General features: G+C 39.8%; 1 protein-coding gene across 3 annotated transcripts in view; it reads right to left on the bottom strand.

Annotated features, from left to right (window-relative positions):
- The window catches only part of LOC110514701 (uncharacterized), a 29,717-nt gene extending 9,772 nt beyond the window's left edge, over window positions 1–19,945 (bottom strand). Inside the window, exons 1-4 of one of the 3 annotated variants that reach the window (XM_090194929.1) lie at window positions 19,424–19,945; window positions 18,970–19,067; window positions 18,662–18,839; window positions 5,936–6,890 (exon numbers count right to left, since the gene is read on the bottom strand). In XM_090194929.1, coding sequence (XP_090051055.1) covers window positions 6,340–6,890; window positions 18,662–18,839; window positions 18,970–19,067; window positions 19,424–19,646 — 1,050 coding nt within the window. In that variant the 5' untranslated portion in view covers window positions 19,647–19,945 and the 3' untranslated portion in view covers window positions 5,936–6,339. Of the gene's footprint in view, window positions 1–5,935; window positions 6,891–14,486; window positions 14,548–18,661; window positions 18,840–18,969; window positions 19,068–19,423 lie in introns of those variants that run through there. The other 2 variants (XM_090194933.1, XM_090194928.1) reach the window with 2 other exon arrangements.
- Window positions 19,946–23,233: the final 3,288 nt, after the last annotated feature.

The following is a 23,233-nucleotide window of genomic DNA, read 5'->3' as shown; positions in this document are numbered from 1 at the left end:
TGTCTCTCTCCTGTGTGAACAAGAACATCAAACAGACAGTGAACTTATGGCCGTATATTAAAATCTTAGACGAGGTATTAATCTCTCTAAACAGGGCCTAAAATGCAAATGTTAAAGGGTTGTTCCACGAAATGGGTGCCTTTTGATGAGATGCAATTTAATGTAGACCACGTGGATAATTTAATAAATCTAATTTAAAAGACCCCAAAATATATGTACCAAAGGCAGATTGACCCTTTAAGAATTTATAAAGTACTGAACAACATATTCAAGTGTAGAACTTCAGTAGAATGCCCCTTAATGCCCGTTTAAGACAGTACTCACTGGTGTTAATCTGATATTCTGTCTCCTCCTCTTTCACTCTCAAAACGTCTTCCTTCTTCACCTCTACTGCAATAGCATCCTCTTCCTCTCTATAAGGTTCTTCCACTGTTTCCTCAATAACATCATCTTCTTCTTTCACGACAATGTTCAGTCCCAAAGCTTCATTCTGCATACAGCAGACCTCCTCTTCTTTAGCAGGGGAGGAGTAGTTTAGTGAACTCATGGTCCGGGATGTTAGAATTAGCGACTAGCCTAGTGCTTGTAAGGTAGCATTAGCGGCTTGGCTCAGTATCAGTGTTTAATTAACAACTTTGCAAATTGAACATGCAAATTACGTTAAAGTTAACCAGTTGATAAATCAAATGAACTGCGTTTACAACACTGAGATTAGCTAATGTACATTAACATGGTCTAAAGTGTCAATCTTTCAGTTTCATGTTTGCTAGCAAGCTATCGAAGTCGTTGAAAGAGTTGGCGCCTTGTTGTTCCTGAAGAAGCGTCCCGTCCAGTAAATTATACGTCACGCAAGAAGCATCACCTGAAAGACGCTCATCGCCATCTGCTGACTGGAGTGGGTAACGCAGTTTGGAAACAATAGTTACTACAATTTTTTTTATTGGATAGAGCATCATAATCATTTAACATATACAACAATAAGCTGATATATTTTCTCTTACGTCTTACAAATAATACGTTCCTGTACACAGAAGTAGAAGCTTAATGCATTTGTAAATGATGAATAAATACTTCCATGAATAGGTTGTGTTTTAATACACATTTGCTCTGTTCATTTTTCACATTCGTCTTTATCTAGATGTGACGGTACTAATCCCTTAAAGCTACGCTCTATAAGATACACATCATCCTGTAAACCACTTTTTCTCCATCCCGCAAACACCGCTGATTAATCAAACTGCATTCTAAACTGAAGATCATGATTAAGTGATTATTGGAGTCTGGTGTGTTAGCTGGGGCTGGGGCAAAACTGTGACTCTAATCAGGCCCTCGAGGTCTGGAATTTCCCAACCCCGCTGGAAACAATAGAGCAAATGCAGCACATGCAAATAGCACTTGATTATCTGTAGTGCTTTACACGGAGTCTACAAAACATTAAGAACACCTGCTCCTTCCATGACAAACTGACTAGGTGAATCCAGGCTAAAGCTATGATCCCTTATTGATGTCACAAGTTAAATCCACTTCAATCAGTGAAGATGAAGGGGAGGAGATGGCTGAAATAAGGATTTTAAAGCCTTGAGACAAATGAGACATGGATTGTGCATGTGTGCCATTCAGAGGGGGAATGGGGAAGACAAAATAGTTAACCTGTAAGGGATGATGCGAATTTTCACAGCTTTTCACAACTTTTTGTTAAAAATCGCGCAACATTTCAACGTCCTGCTACTCATGCCAGGAATATAGTATATGCATATGATAAGTATGTGTGAGCCTTTGAACAGGGTATGGTAGTTGGTCTCAGGCGCAGGTTTGTGTCAAGAACTGCAATGCTGCTGGGTTTTTCCAGCTTCCCATGTGATTTGTTTTCTCATGAGCATGGCCTTATTTCTATTACAGCATATTGGATGACTGTCATTCATATTCCATTCACCCTGTTCAATGTAACAGCAAAAGGTTTAGGCTACTATATGATACTAGAATTTTCCCTATACCCATCATGAGATTTCTACAACCTAGCCTATGAATGGAAGTTTAGAACGTAGGTGCACACAGGTCGAGATACATTTTTTAGGTGACAGACAGTGACACATGGACAGACAGTCGTGAAGACATCACCAACTAATTACCATGGTCCAAACACACCAAGACAGTCGTGAAGAGGGCACGACAACAACTTTTCCACCTCAGGAGAGTGAAAAGATTTGGCATGGGTCTCCAGATCCTCAAAACGTTCTACAGCTGCACCATCGAGAGCATCGGTTGCATCACCGCCTGGTATGGCAACTGCTCGGCATCTGACCGTAATGCACTACAGAGGGTTGTGAACATCACTGGGGTCAAGCTTCCTGCAATCCTGGACCTATATAAAGAAAGCCCAACAAATTGTCAGATACTCCAGTCACCCAAGTCATAGACTGTTTTCTCTGCTCCCGCACGTCAAGCGGTACCGGAGCGCCAAGTCTAGAACCAAAAGGCTCCTTAACAGCTTCTACCCCCAAGCCATAAGACTGCTGAACAATTAATTAAATGGCCACCTGGACTATTTACATTGACCCCTCCATTTTGTTTTGTACACTGCTGCTACTCGCTGTTTATTATCTATGAAATGTCACTTCACCCCTACCTACATGTACAAACTACCTCGACTAATTTGTACCCCCGCACACTGACTCGGTACCAGTACCCCCTGTATATAGCCTCCACATTGACTTGGTACCAGTACCTCCTGTATATAGCCTCCACATTAACTCTGTACTGGTACCCCCTGTATATAGCCTCCACACTGACTCGGTACCAGTAGCCCCTGTATATAGCCTCCACATTGACTTGGTACCAGTACCCCCTGTATATAGCCTTGTTATTGTTATTTTATTGTGTTACTTTTTATTATTTTTTACTTTAGTTCATTTGCTCAAATGTTCTTAACTCTTCTTGAACTCTACTGTTAGTTAAAGGGCTTGTAAGTAAACATTTCACTGTAAGGTCTACACTTGTTGTATTCGGCGCATGTGACAAATAAAGTTTGATTTTATTTGACAAATTCAGGCATGTTTATCCCGTTTTTTTCTGTTTAAGAAACCTTTGTCAACAGATGTCTCTGAATGTTCTTGAGTGGCCCAGCCAGAGCCCGGATTTGAACCCGATGGAACATCTCTGGAGAGACCTGAAAATAGCTTTGTAGCGACGCTCCCCATCCAACCAGACAGAGCTTGAGAGGATCTGCAGAGAAGAATGGGAGAAACATGAGGCTCCTGCTGCCCTCAAGGGCACATTGACAGATTTTTCACCTAGTCCTCTCTGGGATTCAAACCAGGGATCTTTCAGTTACTGGCCCAACACCATTAACCACTAGGCTACCTGCAGCAGGAGTCCCATGTTGACAGGAGAGCCCATCTTTATTTCTCCCTCATTATGAACATTCATATTGGTCAACAGTCCTACTGTGTGTATTGAACATTGATATTGGACTGTAGCAGCTAGCTGGCTACTGATCAACCTATTGTGTGTATTGAACATTTGTATTAGACTGGACAGCTAGCTAACTAGCTACCGATCAACCTATTGTGTGTATTGAACATTCATATTGGACAGCCTTACCTATAGAGTAGCACCACCACCCATCAGCCCATTCTCTTCTTGATGTCAAAGCCGCAGTGTATTGTTGCTATAGGAGTTTATGATTAATAATCCTATTTACTTCAAGCCCCACTAAGATGTCACCATACTATTCCTTTAAAGCCTTCACCTTTATTTAACCAGGTAGGCAAGTTGAGAACAAGTTCTCATTTACAATTGCGACCTGGCCAAGATAAAGCAAAGCAGTCCGACACATACAATGACACAGAGTTACACATGGAGTAAAACAAACATACAGTCAATAATACAGTATAAACAAGTCTATATACGATGTGAACAAATGAGGTGAGATAAGGGAGGTAAAGGCAAAAAAAAGGCCATGGTGGCAAAGTAAATACAATATAGCAAGTAAAACACTGGAATGGTAGATTTGCAATGGAAGAATGTGCAAAGTAGAAATAAAAATAATGGGGTGCAAACGAGCAAAATAAATAAATCATTTAAATACAGTAGGGAAAGAGGTAGTTGTTTGGGCTAAATTATAGGTGGGCTATGTACAGGTGCAGTGATCTGTGAGCTGCTCTGCCAGTTGGTGCTTAAAGCTAGTGAGGGAGATAAGTGTTTCCAGTTTCAGAGATTTTTGTAGTTCGTTCCAGTCATTGGCAGCAGAGAACTGGAAGGAGAGGCGGCCAAAGAAAGAATAGGTTTTGGGGGTGACTAGAGAGATATACCTGCTGGAGCGTGTGCTACAGGTGAGAGATGCTATGGTGACCAGCGAGCTGAGATAAGGGGGGACTTTACCTAGCAGGGTCTTGTAGATGACATGGAGCCAGTGGGTTTGGCGACGAGTATGAAGCGAGGGCCAGCCAACGAGAGCGTACAGGTCGCAATGGTGGGTAGTATATGGGGCTTTGGTGACAAAACGGATTGCACTGTGATAGACTGCATCCAATTTGTTGAGTAGGGTATTGGAGGCTATTTTGTAAATGACATCGCCAAAGTCGAGGATTGGTAGGATGGTCAGTTTTACAAGGGTATGTTTGGCAGCATGAGTGAAGGATGCTTTGTTGCGAAATAGGAAGCCAATTCTAGATTTAACTTTGGATTGGAGATGTTTGATATGGGTCTGGAAGGAGAGTTTACAGTCTAACCAGACACCTAAGTATTTGTAGTTGTCCACGTATTCTAAGTCAGAGCCGTCCAGAGTAGTGATGTTGGACAGGCGGGCAGGTGCAGGTAGCGATCGGTTGAAGAGCATGCATTTAGTTTTACCTGTATTTAAGAGCAATTGGAGGCCACGGAAGGAGAGTTGTATGGTATTGAAGCTTGCCTGGAGGGTTGTTAACAGTGTCCAAAGAAGGGCCAGATGTATACAGAATGGTGTCGTCTGCGTAGAGGTGGATCAGAGACTAACCAGCAGCAAGAGCGCCCTCATTGATGTATACAGAGAAGAGAGTCGGTCCAAGAATTGAACCCTGTGGCACCCCCATAGAGACTGCCAGAGGTCCGGACAGCAGACCCTCCGATTTGACACACTGAACTCTATCAGAGAAATAAATAAATCATCAGAGTGGGAAACCAACTGACATGGAAACAATGGAGCAAATGTATCACTATCAGAGTGTATTATGACATCATATAGAACTACTCAACCATTCTAAACCAGGCTTCATCCATATCTTGAAGGTGGATATTGATCCAACCATTTCCAAAGTAATGACCGGGCTGATGGAAACAGGATATGCCTTTACAATTTTATAAATGCAAATAGACAATTTGTAAGTTCGTTTTACATGGTGGGATCATTTTGTGTCAGTAAACATTTATGAGCGAGAAATGGTGGTGGAAACTCCTTCGTGCGCAAATATTTATATAATAACCATCAGATCTTAGTTAACTTGGAGTCACGTGATGATATGTTGTGTGGTCCTCCCACTATGACTTGGAAACCCATGCAGTTTATTAGGCTACAGATGAAATAAATGATGAACTTCACAGGGTGGTGAAACTACATGTGATGAGCTTGATGCTCCTTTCCAATACATTTTGAGGGTCTTATTCTGGTGACATGATGATTGACACTTGGTTTCCTGTTGACAAATAAAATAATATCTCTCTCTCATCCATAATAATCTCATCATGTAGGTAGCCTACCAACACTGTATCTGTGAGCTGCTGGCTACAGTGCACGTTGCCATGTTTCTTCATATAACACAACAGCTTTTTTAAAACCATCAGTAGAGTTGAACAATGTGATGGAAACCCATTTAACTTGTATTTTTCATTCGATACATGGGAATTCAACAGCAAAAGTCCCCCCCCCCCCCCCCTTTGTTCAGGGACACATTCATACAAATATTTACACATTAAGTTTATTTAAAATAAACGCAGTTGACAGTGAGAGGACGTTTCTTTTTTGTCAACAATGGAACTAATGCATCACATCCAAATATCACTTGATTATCTGTAGTGCTGGAGGAATGACACACCCAGATAAACACAAAGAGTTTAAAAAAGGACCGTTTAAACACATGGAATCTGATCTACTCTATATTCAAACTGACAGACTCCATATTCACTTCATGTTTTCTAATAAAAACATACAAATATATGTTTAAGAATACTTTGTACAATTCAATTTCATCTGGTTTCAACAGGTAAACACATTGTCAGTCAACAATATAAGACAACGGGAGCACTGTGTATGTTCTCTGATGAAGTCAATGTTAAGTGAAATATCAATATTCACACTAGAAGTAATTATTCTCCTGTGTGGATTCTCACATGACGTTTAAGTGACCGTGATGAGTAATATGTCTTCCCACAGTCTGAGCATTTGCAAGGGTTCTCCCCTGTGTGCAGTCTCATGTGTTCTTTCAGCTTTCCTGAATGGTTAAAACGCTTTCCGCAGTGGGAGCAGCGGTAAGGCTTCTCCCCTGTGTGTATTCGCTTATGAGCGTTCAGGTTTCCTGACTCTCTAAAACTTTTTCCACAATGGGAGCAGTGGTAAGGCTTCTCCCCTGTGTGTATTCGCTCGTGAGATTTCATGTTTCCTAACTTGTTAAAACTCTTTCCACACTGGGCGCAATGGTGTGGCTTCGCTCCTGTGTGTATCCTCTCATGTCTTTTCAGGCTTCCTAATCTGGTAAACCTAGTTCCACACTGGGAGCAGTGGTAAGGCTTCTCCCCTGTGTGTATTCGCTCATGAGCTTTCAGGCTTCCTAACTGGTTAAAACTCTTTCCACACTGGGAGCAGAGGTGTCGTCTTGCTGGTTTGGACATCTTTGGTTCCTTGAAGATTGGTGTTCCTCCTGCCAAAGACAGTGGTTATTTAAAGAGAGACGTAAATTGAAATAATTGATAATCATAACAATGAGCAATCCATCAGATGGGTTTACACCCATTCCCCCTCTAATCAGTGGACCTTCCCCCACGGAAAGATTGATCACTGACCTCAGCAACAATGCAAATCCTAACTATGCCGAGGGGCTGGAAATGTTAGATTTTGATGCCATAAGCGAGAAAAATGCAGACATTGGGACAGACGCTCTCCAAAATAGACCATCAGGCAGAGGTTTGTCGTTTTTCAACGCATCCCCTATTGAAGATACAGTGGGATATTGGTCATCTTGCACTTCCTAATGCTTCCACTAGATGTCAACAGTCTTTAGAACCTTGTTTGATGCTTCTACTGTGAAGGGGGCCGAATGAGAGGGGGATGAGTCAGAGGACTGCCAGGAGCCATGATCTGACAATGCGCGTTCATGTGAGAGTTAGCTTGCATTCCATTGCATTTCTACAGACAAAGGAATTCTCTGGTTGGAACATTATTGAAGATTTATGTTAAAAACATCCTAAAGATTGATTTTATACTTCGTTTGACATGTTTCTACGGACTGTAACGGAACTTTTTGACTTTGTCTGCTCGTGCGTCATGAATTTGGATTACAGGGCTGAACGCGCTAACAAAAGGAGGAATTTGGACATAAATTATAAACTTTATCGAACAAATCAAACATTTATTGTGGAACTGGGATTCCTTGGAGTGCATTCTGATGAAGAACATCAAAGATTAGTGAATATTTATAATGCCGTTTCTGACTAATGTTGACTGCGCAACATGGTGGATATTTCTTTGGCTGGTTTAGGCTCTGAGCTCCGTACTCAGATTATTGCATGGTATGCTTTTTCCGTAAAGTTTTTTTAAAATATGACACAGCGGTTGCATTTAGGAGAAGTTTACCTAAAGTTCCATGTATAACACTTGTATCTTTTATCAATGTTTATTATGAGTATTTCTGTAAATTGTAAAATTTGACATAAATATGCACTTTATCGAACAAAACATACATGTATTGTGTAACATGAAGTCCTATGAGTGTCATCTGATGAAGATCAAAGGTTAGTGATTCATTCTCTCTCTATTTCTTCTTTTTGTGTTTTTATGTGACTTGGCGGTGACCTAACGTAATCATTTGGTGTGCTTTCACTGTAAAGCATTTTTGAAATCGGACACTGTGATGGGATTAACAACAAGATTACCTTTAAAATGGTATAAGAGACTTGTATGTTTGAGGAATTTTAATTATGAGATTTCTGTTGCTTGAATTTGGCGCCCTGCACTTTCACTGGCTGTTGTCATATCACGTTTTGATGTGGATATAGATACTTTCGTACCCGTTTCCTCCAGCATCTTCTTCCTTTGCTATTCTTCTGGGATTGATTTGGACTTTTCGCACCTAAGCACGTTCATCTCTAGGAGACACAACGCATCTCCTTCCAGAGCGAAATGACAGCTGCGTGGTCCCATGGTGTTTATACTTGCGTACTATTGTTTGTACAGATGAACGTGGTACCTTCAGGCGTTTGGAAATTGCTCCCAAGGATGAACCAGACTTGTGGAGGTCTTCCATTTCTTTCTGAGGTCTTGGCTGATTTCTTTTCATTTTCTCCTGGTGTCAAGTTTGAAGGTAGGCCTTAAAATACATCCACAGGTACACCTCCAATTGACACAAATTATGTCAATTAGCCTATCAGAAGCTTCTAAAGCCATGACATAATTTTCTGGAAATTTCCAAGCTGTTTATAGAGTATGTAAACTTCTGTAAACAAATGTTGGAAAAATTACTTGTGTCATGCACAAAGTAGATGTCCTACCCGACTTTCCAAAACTATAGCTGGTTAACAAGAAATTAGTGGAGTGGTTGAAAAACTAGTTTTAATGACTCCAACCTAAGTGTATGTAAACGAGTTTTAATGACTCCAACCTAAATGTATGTAAACGAGTTTTAATGACTCCAACCTAAGTGTATGTAAACGAGTTTTAATGACTCCAACCTAAGTGTATGTAAACGAGTTTTAATGACTCCAACCTAAGTGTATGTAAACGAGTTTTAATGACTCCAACCTAAGTGTATGTAAACGAGTTTTAATGACTCCAACCTAAGTGTATGTAAACTAGTTTTAATGACTCCAACCTAAGTGTATGTAAACTCGTTTTAATGACTCCAACCTAAGTGTATGTAAACGAGTTTTAATGACTCCAACCTAAGTGTATGTAAACAAGTTAATGACTCCAACCTAAGTGTATGCAAACTAGTTTTAATGACTCCAACCTAAGTGTATGTAAACTAGTTTTAATGACTCCAACCTAAGGGTATGTAAACTAGTTTTAATGACTCCAACAAGATTACCTTTAAAATGGTATAAGAGACTTGTATGTTTGAGGAATTTTAATTATGAGATTTCTGTTGCTTGAATTTGGCGCCCTGCACTTTCACTGGCTGTTGTCATATCACGTTTTGATGTGGATATAGATACTTTTGTACCCGTTTCCTCCAGCATCTTCTTCCTTTGCTATTCTTCTGGGATTGATTTGGACTTTTCGCACCTAAGCACGTTCATCTCTAGGAGACACAACGCATCTCCTTCCAGAGCGAAATGACAGCTGCGTGGTCCCATGGTGTTTATACTTGCGTACTATTGTTTGTACAGATGAACGTGGTACCTTCAGGCGTTTGGAAATTGCTCCCAAGGATGAACCAGACTTGTGGAGGTCTTCCATTTCTTTCTGAGGTCTTGGCTGATTTCTTTTCATTTTCTCCTGGTGTCAAGTTTGAAGGTAGGCCTTGAAATACATCCACAGGTACACCTCCAATTGACACAAATTATGTCAATTAGCCAATCAGAAGCTTCTAAAGCCATGACATAATTTTCTGGAAATTTCCAAGCTGTTTATAGAGTATGTAAACTTCTGTAAACAAATGTTGGAAAAATTACTTGTGTCATGCACAAAGTAGATGTCCTACCCGACTTTCCAAAACTATAGCTGGTTAACAAGAAATTAGTGGAGTGGTTGAAAAACTAGTTTTAATGACTCCAACCTAAGTGTATGTAAACGAGTTTTAATGACTCCAACCTAAGTGTATGTAAACGAGTTTTAATGACTCCAACCTAAGTGTATGTAAACGAGTTTTAATGACTCCAACCTAAGTGTATGTAAACGAGTTTTAATGACTCCAACCTAAGTGTATGTAAACGAGTTTTAATGACTCCAACCTAAGTGTATGTAAACTCGTTTTAATGACTCCAACCTAAGTGTATGTAAACTAGTTTTAATGACTCCAACCTAAGTGTATGTAAACTCGTTTTAATGACTCCAACCTAAGTGTATGTAAACGAGTTTTAATGACTCCAACCTAAGTGTATGTAAACAAGTTAATGACTCCAACCTAAGTGTATGCAAACTAGTTTTAATGACTCCAACCTAAGTGTATGTAAACTAGTTTTAATGACTCCAACCTAAGTGTATGTAAACTAGTTTTAATGACTCCAACAAGATTACCTTTAAAATGGTATAAGAGACTTGTATGTTTGAGGAATTTTAATTATGAGATTTCTGTTGCTTGAATTTGGCGCCCTGCACTTTCACTGGCTGTTGTCATATCACGTTTTGATGTGGATATAGATACTTTTGTACCCGTTTCCTCCAGCATCTTCTTCCTTTGCTATTCTTCTGGGATTGATTTGGACTTTTCGCACCTAAGCACGTTCATCTCTAGGAGACACAACGCATCTCCTTCCAGAGCGAAATGACAGCTGCGTGGTCCCATGGTGTTTATACTTGCGTACTATTGTTTGTACAGATGAACGTGGTACCTTCAGGCGTTTGGAAATTGCTCCCAAGGATGAACCAGACTTGTGGAGGTCTTCCATTTCTTTCTGAGGTCTTGGCTGATTTCTTTTCATTTTCTCCTGGTGTCAAGTTTGAAGGTAGGCCTTGAAATACATCCACAGGTACACCTCCAATTGACACAAATTATGTCAATTAGCCTATCAGAAGCTTCTAAAGCCATGACATAATTTTCTGGAAATTTCCAAGCTGTTTATAGAGTATGTAAACTTCTGTAAACAAATGTTGGAAAAACTACTTGTGTCATGCACAAAGTAGATGTCCTACCCGACTTTCCAAAACTATAGCTGGTTAACAAGAAATTAGTGGAGTGGTTGAAAAACTAGTTTTAATGACTCCAACCTAAGTGTATGTAAACGAGTTTTAATGACTCCAACCTAAGTGTATGTAAACGAGTTTTAATGACTCCAACCTAAGTGTATGTAAACGAGTTTTAATGACTCCAACCTAAGTGTATGTAAACAAGTTTTAATGACTCCAACCTAAGTGTAGGTAAACGAGTTTTAATGACTCCAACCTAAGTGTATGTAAACGAGTTTTAATGACTCCAACCTAAGTGTATGTAAACGAGTTTTAATGACTCCAACCTAAGTGTATGTAAACTAGTTTTAATGACTCCAACCTAAGTGTATGTAAACAAGTTTTAATGACTCCAACCTAAGTGTATGTAAACTAGTTTTAATGACTCCAACCTAAGTGTATGTAAACTCGTTTTAATGACTCCAACCTAAGTGTATGTAAACGAGTTTTAATGACTCCAACCTAAGTGTATGTAAACAAGTTAATGACTCCAACCTAAGTGTATGCAAACTAGTTTTAATGACTCCAACCTAAGTGTATGTAAACTAGTTTTAATGACTCCAACCTAAGTGTATGCAAACTAGTTTTAATGACTCCAACCTAAGTGTATGTAAACTCGTTTTAATGACTCCAACCTAAGTGTATGTAAACTAGTTTTAATGACTCCAACCTAAGTGTATGCAAACTAGTTTTAATGACTCCAACATAAGTGTATGTAAATGTCCGACTTCAACTGTATACACGCAGTGTCTTCGGAAAGTATTCAGACCCCTTGACTGTTTTCTAAAACTGATTAAATGTTATTTTTTTTAGCTCATTAAAATGTACAAAATATACCCCGTAATGACAAAGCAAAAACAGGATTTTAGATTGTTGTTTTTTTTACAAATTAAAAACTGAAATATCACATTTACAAAAGAATTCAGAACATTTACTCAGTACTTTGTTGAAACACCTTTGGCAGTGATTACAGCCTTGAGCCTTCTTGGGTATGACACTACAAGTTTGGCACACCTGTACTTGGGGAGTTTCTCTCATTCTCTGCAGATCCTCTCAAGCTCTGTCAGGATGGATGTTGCGCATTGCTGCACAGCTATTTTCAGGTCTCTCCAGAGATGTTTGATCAGGTTCAAGTCCGGGCTCTGGTTGGGCCACTCAAGGACATTCTGAGACTTGTCCCGAAGCCACTTCTGCGTTGTCCCGTTGGAAGGTGAACCTTTGCCCCAGTCTGAGGTCCTGAGTGCTTTGGAGCAGGTTTTCATCAATTATCTCTCTGTAATTTGCTCTGTTTATCTTTCCCTCGATCTTACTAGTCTCCCAGTCCCTGCCGCTGAAAAATATCCCCACACCATGATGCTGCCACCACCACACTTCACTGTAGGGATGGTGCCAGGTTTCTTCCAGACCTGACACTTGGCATTCAGGCCAAATAGTTCAATCTTGGTTTCATCAGCTCAGAGAATCTTGTTTCTCATGGTCTGAGAGTCCTTTAGGTGCCTTTTGGCAAACTCCAAGCAGGCTTTCATGTGCCTTTTACTGTTCTCTGTACCTTGTTCTGTTCATCTTTCCCTCAGTCCTAACAAGTCTCCCTGGTGCAAAACATCCTGATGCCAAGTTTCCACCAGACGTGATGCTTGGAATTCAGCTCAAGGACATTCTGAGACTTGGAGTTTGGAGTTTTCCAAGAGTTTTCCAAGCGGGCTGTCAGGTGCCTTATACTGAGGAGTGGCTTCCATCTGGCCACTCTACCAGTGCTGCAGAGTTGGTTGTCCTTCTGGAAGGTTATCCCATCTCCACAGAGGAACTCTGGAGCTCTGTCAGTGACCATCGGGTTCTTGGTCACCTCCCTAACCAAGGCCCTTCTCCACCGATTGTTCAGTTTGGCCAGGCAGCCAGCTTTTGGTAGAGTCTTGGTGGTTCCACACTTCTTCCTTTTAAGAATGATCGAGGACCTTGTGTTTTTTGGGACCTTCATGCTACCTTAACATGCTGCAGAAATGTGTTGGTACACTTCCCCCGTTCTGTGCCGTCACTCAATCCTGTCTCAAGGACAACTCCTTTGACCTCAGGGCTTGGTTTTTGCTCTGACATCCAAATCACGTGCAATCAATTTAATTTGCCACAGGTGTACTCCAATCAGGTCGTAGAAACATCTCAAAGATGATCAACGGTAACAGCATGCACCTCAGCTCCATTCCGAGTCTCATAGCAAAGGGTTTGAATACTTATGTAAATAAGCTATATTTTTTTTAAATTTGCAAACAGGTCTGAAAACCTGTTTTCGCTTTGTCGTTAAGGGGCATTGTGTGTAGATTGAATCAGGCTGTAACGTAACTAAATATGGAAAAGTCAAGGGGTCTGAATACTTTCCGAATATAGTGTATATAATAATGTATATAGCCATGTTATACAGTATGAATAGGCTTGTTCAGTGACATGTCATGAATTCACTATGACATCATCATATTTACATACATTTTACAGGTTGAAAAGTGTTTTTTTTCTCAGACCTCAATAAACAACTCCAGGTGAAAGACAAAGGCCATAGCTGTAATAAAATAACAAATTAACTGGCAAAGCAGCAGTGCGAGGCCCGCATCCAGCAACGTCACTAGTCACGTTTTGCAGCTGTTTCAGTACAACACTACAGGGAGAGAGAGGGAGAGCAGCTGTTTCAGTACAGCACTACAGGGAGAGAGAGGGGGAGCAGCTGTTTCAGTACAGCACTACAGGGAGAGAGAGAGGGAGAGCAGCTGTTTCAGTACAGCACTACAGGGAGAGAGAGGGAGAGCAGCTGTTTCAGTACAGCACTACAGGGAGAGAGAGACGGAGAGCAGCTGTTTCAGTACAGCACTACAGGGAGAGAGAGACGGAGAGCAGCTGTTTCAGTACAGCACTACAGGGAGAGAGAGGGGGAGAGCAGCTGTTTCAGTACAGCACTACAGGGAGAGAGAGGGAGAGCAGCTGTTTCAGTACAGCACTACAGGGAGAGAGAGGGGGTGCAGCTGTTTCAGTACAGCACTACAGGGAGAGAGAGGGAGAGCAGCTGTTTCAGTACAGCACTACAGGGAGAGAGAGGGAGAGCAGCTGTTTCAGTACAGCACTACAGAGAGAGAGGGAGAGCAGCTGTTTCAGTACAGCACTACAGGGAGAGAGAGAGGGGGAGAGCAGCTGTTTCAGTACAGCACTACAGGGAGAGAGAGGGGGAGAGCAGCCGTTTCAGTACAGCACTACAGGGAGAGAGAGGGGGAGCAGCTGTTTCAGTACAGCACTACAGGGAGAGAGAGGGAGAGCAGCTGTTTCAGTACAGCACTACAGGGAGAGAGAGGGAGAGCAGCTGTTTCAGTACAGCACTACAGGGAGAGAGAGGGAGAGCAGCTGTTTCAGTACAGCACTACAGGGAGAGAGAGGGAGAGCAGCTGTTTCAGTACAGCACTACAGGGAGAGAGAGGGGGAGCAGCTGTTTCAGTACAGCACTACAGGGAGAGAGAGGGAGAGCAGCTGTTTCAGTACAGCACTACAGGGAGAGAGAGGGAGAGCAGCTGTTTCAGTACAGCACTACAGGGAGAGAGAGGGAGAGCAGCTGTTTCAGTACAGCACTACAGGGAGAGAGAGGGAGAGCAGCTGTTTCAGTACAGCACTACAGGGAGAGAGAGGGAGAGCAGCTGTTTCAGTACAGCACTACAGGGAGAGAGAGGGAGAGCAGCTGTTTCAGTACAGCACTACAGGGAGAGAGAGGGAGAGCAGCTGTTTCAGTACAACACTACAGGGAGAGAGAGGGAGAGAGCAGCTGTTTCAGTACAGCACTACAGGGAGAGAGAGGGAGAGCAGCTGTTTCAGTACAGCACTACAGGGAGAGAGAGGGAGAGAGCAGCTGTTTCAGTACAGCACTACAGGGAGAGAGAGGGGGAGAGCAGCTGTTTCAGTACAGCACTACAGGGAGAGAGAGGGAGAGGGAAAAAATCCACTGGACTAGTTTCAATGTATGGAATCACTTAGGAGTTTCTGGATGTTGGGTAAACTTCTCCTTTGAAGCATCATTGAGAAATAATGAATTTAAGTTGGAACATTTGTAGACTAAGAGGTTATTAAGAATGTTGGGCCAGTAACAGAAAGGTCTCCGGTTCAAATCCCCACGCCCGCAATATAGAAAAAAAATCTGCTGTTCTGAACTTGAGCAAGGCAGTTAACCCCCAACAACAACTGCTCCCCGGGCTGATGACGTGGACGTTGATTAACCAGCCCCCACACCTCTCTGATTCAGAGGGGTTGTGTTCAATGCGGAAGACATTTAGGATGAATGGATTCACTGACTAGATATCCCCTTTCCTTCCATCGCAGTCCTCCTTTAAGACTCCATAATGTTTCATCATTAGATGCTACAGTCCTCCTTTAAGACTCCATAATGTTTCATCATTAGATGCTACAGTCCTCCTTTCAGACACCATAATGTTTCATCATTAGATGCTACAGGCCTCCTTTAAGACTCCATAATGTTTCATCATTAGATGCTACAGTCCTCCTTTAAGACTCCATAATGTTTCATCATTAGATGTTACAGTCCTCCTTTAAGACTCCATAATGTTTCATCATTAGATGCTACAGTCCTCCTTTAAGACTCCATAATGTTTCATCATTAGGTGCTACAGGCCTCCTTTAAGAGAGATCTTTGATGAAAAAGCAGCAGGTTCTGCTTTGGAGCAGGTTATCAGAGTTCTGAGTAGAGGGTCTGAATACTTAAGTAAATGTAATATTTCAGTTTTGTATTTTTTTTAAATGAATTAGCAAAAATATCAACCTTTTTCTTGTTGTCGCTTTGTCAGTAATGTGTTCTTTGTCAGTAATGTGTTCTTTGTCAGTAATGTGTTCTTTGTCAGTAATGTGTTCTTTGTCAGTAATGTGTTCTTTGTCAGTAATGTGTTCTTTGTCAGTAATGTGTTCTTTGTCAGTAATGTGTTCTTTGTCAGTAATGTGTTCTTTGTCAGTAATGTGTTCTTTGTCAGTAATGTGTTCTTTGTCAGTAATGTGTTCTTTGTCAGTAATGTGTTCTTTGTCAGTAATGTGTTCTTTGTCAGTAATGTGTTCTTTGTCAGTAATGTGTTCTTTGTCAGTATGGGGTATTGTGTTTTTAGAATAAGGTTGTAACCTAACAAAACGAGGAAAAAGTCAAGGGGTCTGAATACTGTCCGGAGGCACTGTACTCTCCGATGCCAAGTCTAGGATCATCCCTCAGAGGTCCCCACTGTACTCTCCGATGCCAAGTCTAGGATCATCCCTCAGAGGTCCCCACTGTACTCTCCGATGCCAAGTCTAGGATCATCCCTCTACTCAACGTATGTGTAGTGATGTCCAGTCAGTAGAACCTCATGAAGGTTCATCACCACAACATGCATCATTACAGATCTCTTGAACAGAGATGCCTTTAAACAATGTATATGTTGTAGCCAGACCTCTGGTGGATTGAGCCATCAAGCCCTCTGGAGGTGTCAGATCCTTGCTAATATAGAACCTCATGAAGGTACGGGGGTGGAACTCATGATACGGATGTAATGGCTAAAGTAAAGCGGTTTTAAACAAGATAAATCTCATTTCTATTCTTTCCAGCGGCTCCAACAGCGGCAATGGCCTCAAGCACAAGATAAAAATCCCTAGGATGGGACTAGCTGTTTGGGTACCGGGAGTAGGTGACCCTTCATAAAACAACAGATCAGGGGGTTCCACTGTATCGTTGTTGCAGCCTAAATGGCAGACAGATACACCTTTAGAGTTGAAAAGGCTTTCCTTCCTCAAAAAGCAGAGTAGCTCTGAAACAGAGCAACAAAGGGACTGATTTGTTTCTGATCTCAGCATCTGTTAAATACACAGACCCCTTATTGTGCTGTAGTGAGTGTTGTGGCTCTAGCACTCTGAATAGAGTTCATTATCAAGGAGGACGGTTACGTGTGTTGAGAAATAGAGGATCACTAGTTTGAGTCCAGTATGGGGACAGTGGAGGAAACTAAACTGTTAGCAGCACACTGATGTCGGTTACATATTAAATCAATAAAGTGAGTCATTTCCAAATGAAACTATGTTCTTTAAGGTCTATATAGTATATATATATTAAACCATGTTCTTTAAGGTCTATATAGTATATATATATTAAACCATGTTCTGTTAAGGTCTATATAGTATATATATTAAACCATGTTCTGTTAAGGTCTATATAGTATATATATTAAACCATGTTCTGTTAAGGTCTATATAGTATATATATTAAACCATGTTCTGTTAAGGTCTATATAGTATATATATTAAACCATGTTCTGTTAAGGTCTATATAGTATATATATATTAAACCATGTTCTGTTAAGGTCTATATAGTATATATATTAAACCATGTTCTTTAAGGTCTATATAGTATATATATATTAAACCATGTTCTTTAAGGTCTATATAGTATATATATATTAAACCATGTTCTGTTAAGGTCTATATAGTATATATATATTAAACCATGTTCTTTAAGGTCTATATAGTATATATATTAAACCATGTTCTGTTAAGGTCTATATAGTATATATATTAAACCATGTTCTTTAAGGTCTATATAGTATATATATATTAAACCATGTTCTGTTAAGGTCTGTATAGTATATATATATATATATATTAAACCATGTTCTTTAAGGTCTATATAGTATATATATTAAACCATGTTCTGTTAAGGTCTATATAGTATATATATTAAACCATGTTCTTTAAGGTCTATATAGTATATATATATTAAACCATGTTCTGTTAAGGTCTGTATAGTATATATATATATATATATTAAACCATGTTCTTTAAGGTCTATATAGTATATATATTAAACCATGTTCTGTTAAGGTCTATATAGTATATATATTAAACCATGTTCTTTAAGGTCTATATAGTATATATATTAAACCATGTTCTGTTAAGGTCTATATATATATATATATTAAACCATGTTCTGTTAAGGTCTATATAGTATATATATTAAACCATGTTCTTTAAGGTCTATATAGTATATATATTAAACCATGTTCTTTAAGGTCTATATAGTATATATATTAAACCATGTTCTTTAAGGTCTATATAGTATATATATTAAACCATGTTCTTTAAGGTCTATATAGTATATATATATATTAAACCATGTTCTTTAAGGTCTATATAGTATATATATTAAACCATGTTCTTTAAGGTCTATATAGTTTATATATATTAAACCATGTTCTTTAAGGTCTATATAGTATATATATATATATTAAACCATGTTCTTTAAGGTCTATATAGTATATATATATATATTAAACCATGTTCTGTTAAGGTCTATATAGTATATATATATTAAACCATGTTCTGTTAAGGTCTATATAGTATATATATATTAAACCATGTTCTTTAAGGTCTATATAGTATATATATATATTAAACCATGTTCTTTAAGGTCTATATAGTATATATATATTAAACCATGTTCTGTTAAGGTCTGCCACCCCAAAACTAACAGAACTCTGCTGGTTGTCCTGGTAACAGATACCAGATCTATTACATTTGTTCAAACTAAACTACAGCACTTACTTTGATGAGTCAAATCTGATCCTTTCTTCTCTTCTCCTCCTCTCACAGTTCCACTCAGCCCCGTTGTTTTCCTGCAGTCCACCAGCAGCACAGACAACCTCTTCATACCCAGCAGTAAGGTGCTACCGGGAGAGGTACGACACGGGGACTCCGGGAGGGAGGAAGGGCTAGCGTTGTCCTGGTAACCATAAAGAGGGGACACAGACACATATCATTATGGATGCTGATGTCACCGCTGTCATGAAGTGCTTTACTGAAGCCCAGACCCAGATAGAGCAAGCTGTATGCTAGACCAGACCAAGCTGTACCATCTGGTGTTCTGATCTGGAGAGACTCTTCTCTGCCTCGTCAGCATCAGGATGTTGTTGAGGCGCCCCAGAGGATCCATAATAGTCATGTCTCTCTCCTGTGTGAACAAGAACATCAAACAGATGTCTTAGACGAGGCATTAATATCTCTAAACAGGGCCTAAAATGCAAATGTTAAAGGGTTGTTCCACGAAATGGGTGCCTGTTGCGTCCCTTTGATATTTTAAGTATAAATTATGCTCCAATATTGCATTTTAAAAGCCTGTTATATTAGATGAGATGCACTTTAAATGTAGACCACGTGGATAATTTAATAAATCTAATTTAAAAGACCCCAAAATATATGTACCAAAGGCAGATTGACCCTTTAAGAATTCCTACAGTACTGAACAACATATTCAAGTGTAGAACTTAAGTAGAATGCCCCTTAATGCCCGTTTAAGACAGTACTCACTGGTGTTAATCTGATATTCTGTCTCCTCCTCTTTCACTCTCAAAACGTCTTCCTTCTTCACCTCTACTGCGATAGCATCCTCTTCCTCTCTATAAGGTTCTTCCACTGTTTCCTCAATAACATCATCTTCTTCTTTCACGACAATGTTCAGTCCCAAAGCTTCATTCTGCATACAGCAGGCCTCCTCTTCTTTAGCAGGGGAGGAGTAGTTTAGTGAGCTCATGGTCCGGGATGTTAGAATTAGCGACTAGCCTAGTGCTAGTAAGGTAGCATTAGCGGCTAGGCTCAGTATCAATGTTTAACAACTCTGCAAATTGAACAAGCAAATTACGTTAAAGTTAACCAGTTGATACGTCAAATGAACTGCGTTTACAACACTGAGATTAGCTAATGTACATTAACATGGTCTAAAGCGTCAATATTTCAGTTTTAGGTTGGCTAGCAAGCTATCGAAGTGGTTGAAAGAGTTGACGCTTTGTTGTTCCTGAAGAAGCGTCCCGTCCAGTCCATTACACGTCACGCAAGAAGCATCACCTGAAAGACGCCCATCGCCATCTGCTGGCTGGAGTGGGTAACGCAGTTTGGAAACAATGGTTACTACACTTCTGTATTGGAAAGAACGTTATAATAATTTAACAATAAGCTGATATAATTTCTCTTACGTCTTACAAATAATACGTTTCTGTACACAGACGTAGCAGCTCAATATGAATATGTAGATGATGAATAAATACTTCCATGAATAGGTAGTGTGTTAATACACATTTTCTCTTAATTTTTCACATTCGTTTTTATCTACATGTGACCATACTATTCCCTTAAAGCCACGCTCTATAAAATACAAATAATCCTGTAAACAACAGAACAAATGCATCACATGCAAATAGAACGTGATAATCTGTGGTGCTTTACACTGAGTCTACAAAACATTAAGAACACCTGCTCCTTCCATGACATAAACTGACCAGGTGAATCCAGGCTAAAGCTATGATCCCTTATTGATGCCACTATATAAATCCACTTCAGTCAGTGTAGATGAAGGGGAGGAGATGGCTTAAATGAGGATTTTTAAGCCTTGAGACATATGAGACATGGATTGTGTATGTGTGCCATTCAGAGGGTGAATGGGGAAGACAAAATAGTTAAGAGCCTTTGAACAGGGTATGGTAGTTGGTCCCAGGCGCAGGTTTGTGTCAAGAACTGCAACGCTGCTGGGTTTTTCCAGCTTCCCATGTGATTTGTTTTCTCATGAGCATGGCCTTATTTCTATTACAGCATATTGGATGACTTTCATTCATATTCCATTCACCCTGTTCAATGTAACAGCAACAGGTTTAGGCTACTATATGATACTAGAATTTTCCCTATACCCATCATAAGATTGCTACAACCTAGCCTATGAATGGAAGTTTAGAATGTACAGTGCCTTGCGAAAGTATTCGGCCCCCTTGAACTTTTGCGACCTTTTGCCACATTTCAGGCTTCAAACATAAAGATATAAAACTGTATTTTTTTTGTGAAGAATCAACAACAAGTGGGACTCAATCATGAAGTGGAACGACATTTATTGGATATTTCAAACTTTTTTAACAAATCAAAAACTGAAAAAATTGGGCGTGCAAAATTATTAAGCCTGCACGAAACACAGACCTTATCTGAAGTGGATCAAGACATTCTCCATGGAAGACATGAACAGAGGTGGTTTAAGCCTGAATGAAACACAGACCTTATCTGAAGTGGATCAAGACATTCTCCATGGAAGACATGAACAGAGGTGGTTTAAGCCTGAACGAAACACAGACCTTATCTGAAGTAGATCAAGACATTCTCCATGGAAGACATGGACGGTAAAATAACGAAGGAACCCCTTTCAAGTTAGATAAAGGTGAAATAAATAAATAAAGTTCAGCCGCAAGTTATTACAGGAATTATAACGCGTCAACTATTTCTCTCTAAACCATATACCTTTGACTATTACGAGCCTGCTGCTGCCTACCACCCCTCAGTCAGACTGCTCTATCAAATATCAAATCACAGACTTAACTATAATAAAGACACCCGAAATACGAGCCTTAGGTCAAATCCGTAAACTATCACCTCGAAATCAAAACGTTTATTCCGTTCCGTGTTTTATCTGACGGGTGGCATCCATAATACTGGCAAATTAGTTTGCAAAGAGCCAGGCGGCCCAAACTGTTGCATATATCCTGACTCTGCGTGCACTGAACGCAAGAGAAGTGACACAATTTAACCTGGTTAATATTGCCTGCTAACCTGGATTTCTATTAGCTAAATATGCAGTTTTAAAAATATATACTTGCATATTGATTTTAAGAAAGGAATTGATGTTTATGGTTAAGTACACATTGGAGCAACGACAGTCGTTGATTGATTGTTTTTTATAAGATAAGTTTAATGCTAGCAAGCAACTTACCTTGGCTTCCTGTCGTGGAAGATTCAGAATTTGTTGGTAACATATGTAAGATGTTTTATATTCATCAAATGTGTGTAAGTTACTTCTCATCAGAATGGTATTTTTGTATAATACTGTGGCGAGGTTGCAGTTATCTGTTCTATGTCAAGACTAAGTTGCATGGGCCGCTGAGAGGGGAGAGGTCAAAGTGTCATCATGTGTAAACATATCTTTTACTCCCTACCTTTCCCAGTGGGGAAAGGAGGGTGGCAGTGTCTGGAATCATTCTATGCTCCCTCTAATGTTGTTTCTATCTTAACCTATAGCCTCATTCTCCTCTCCGTGAGCTTGTCCAGGATTGGTTGTATTTAGAATTGGTTGTATCTAAATGACAATTTGATATATGCCTGTTGATATGGAGGGTTGGTTTATGGTTCTGGGGTTTGAGTAAGGAGACAAAGCTGAACGATTTATTATGTCTATGCTGTCTTATCCTGTGTGTGTGTCTTTACTATAAAGGACCTCATTTACAATGTGGAAGGGGCTCTCAGAGAATTCATGGTTAGACACTGAATCGATCTGAGAGTCACAGGGTTGTGATAGAGCTCATATAATTAAAGATGGACTTTTATAACTAACTCTGACTTGTGTTGTGGTTTGCTCCCATGATTTGGTAAATAGAGGAAATTTCCACGACACTCCTCGTGGAGTGCAATGTCATCAGGTAGTTAGAGTGATGGACTAGTTAACTGTAAGGTTGCAAGATTGGATCCCCCGAGCTGCCCCTGAACGAGGCAGAACGTTCCTAGGCCGTCATTGAAAATAAAAATGCGTTCGTATCTGACTTGCCTAGTTAAATAAAGGTGTAAATAAAAAAAGAATAATAATAAAAAAATTGGCGCCCAAAAATGCAGATTTCCGATTGTTATGAAAACTTGAAATCGGCCCTAATTAATCGTCCATTCCGATTAATCGGTCGACCTCTAATTAACATTTTCCATTACAGAGTCTGAACATTTTCATTTCATTAAATCATAAGTGGACCAACAACACAAATGTCAACAATGGAACAAATGCATCACATCCAAATATCACTTGATTATCTGTAGTGCTGGAGGAAAGACACCCAGATAAACACACACAAAGAGTTTAAGAAATGATCATTTAAACACATGGAATCTGATCTACTCTATATTCAAACTGACATAATGTCACGAGAATCTTTATCCCAACCATCACTTTAGCTTTGACCAATTCACAGAGGTTTGTAAGAAAAGGTTAAAAGGTTAATGAATAATTAGACAAAGCCCCCAGTCTGCAACAGGTTCGTTCTTTATTCAGAGAACATTCTGAAAATCCTACAAGCACATAGCCTTTCATACCTCACATTTGGTCAT

Source organism: Oncorhynchus mykiss, chromosome 13, assembly GCF_057628025.1.
Source record: "Oncorhynchus mykiss isolate SJ-2025 chromosome 13, ASM5762802v1, whole genome shotgun sequence".
NCBI lineage: Eukaryota > Metazoa > Chordata > Actinopteri > Salmoniformes > Salmonidae > Oncorhynchus > Oncorhynchus mykiss.
Note: the sequence above shows the minus strand (reverse complement) of the source record. Positions and strands in the feature narration are given on the sequence as shown.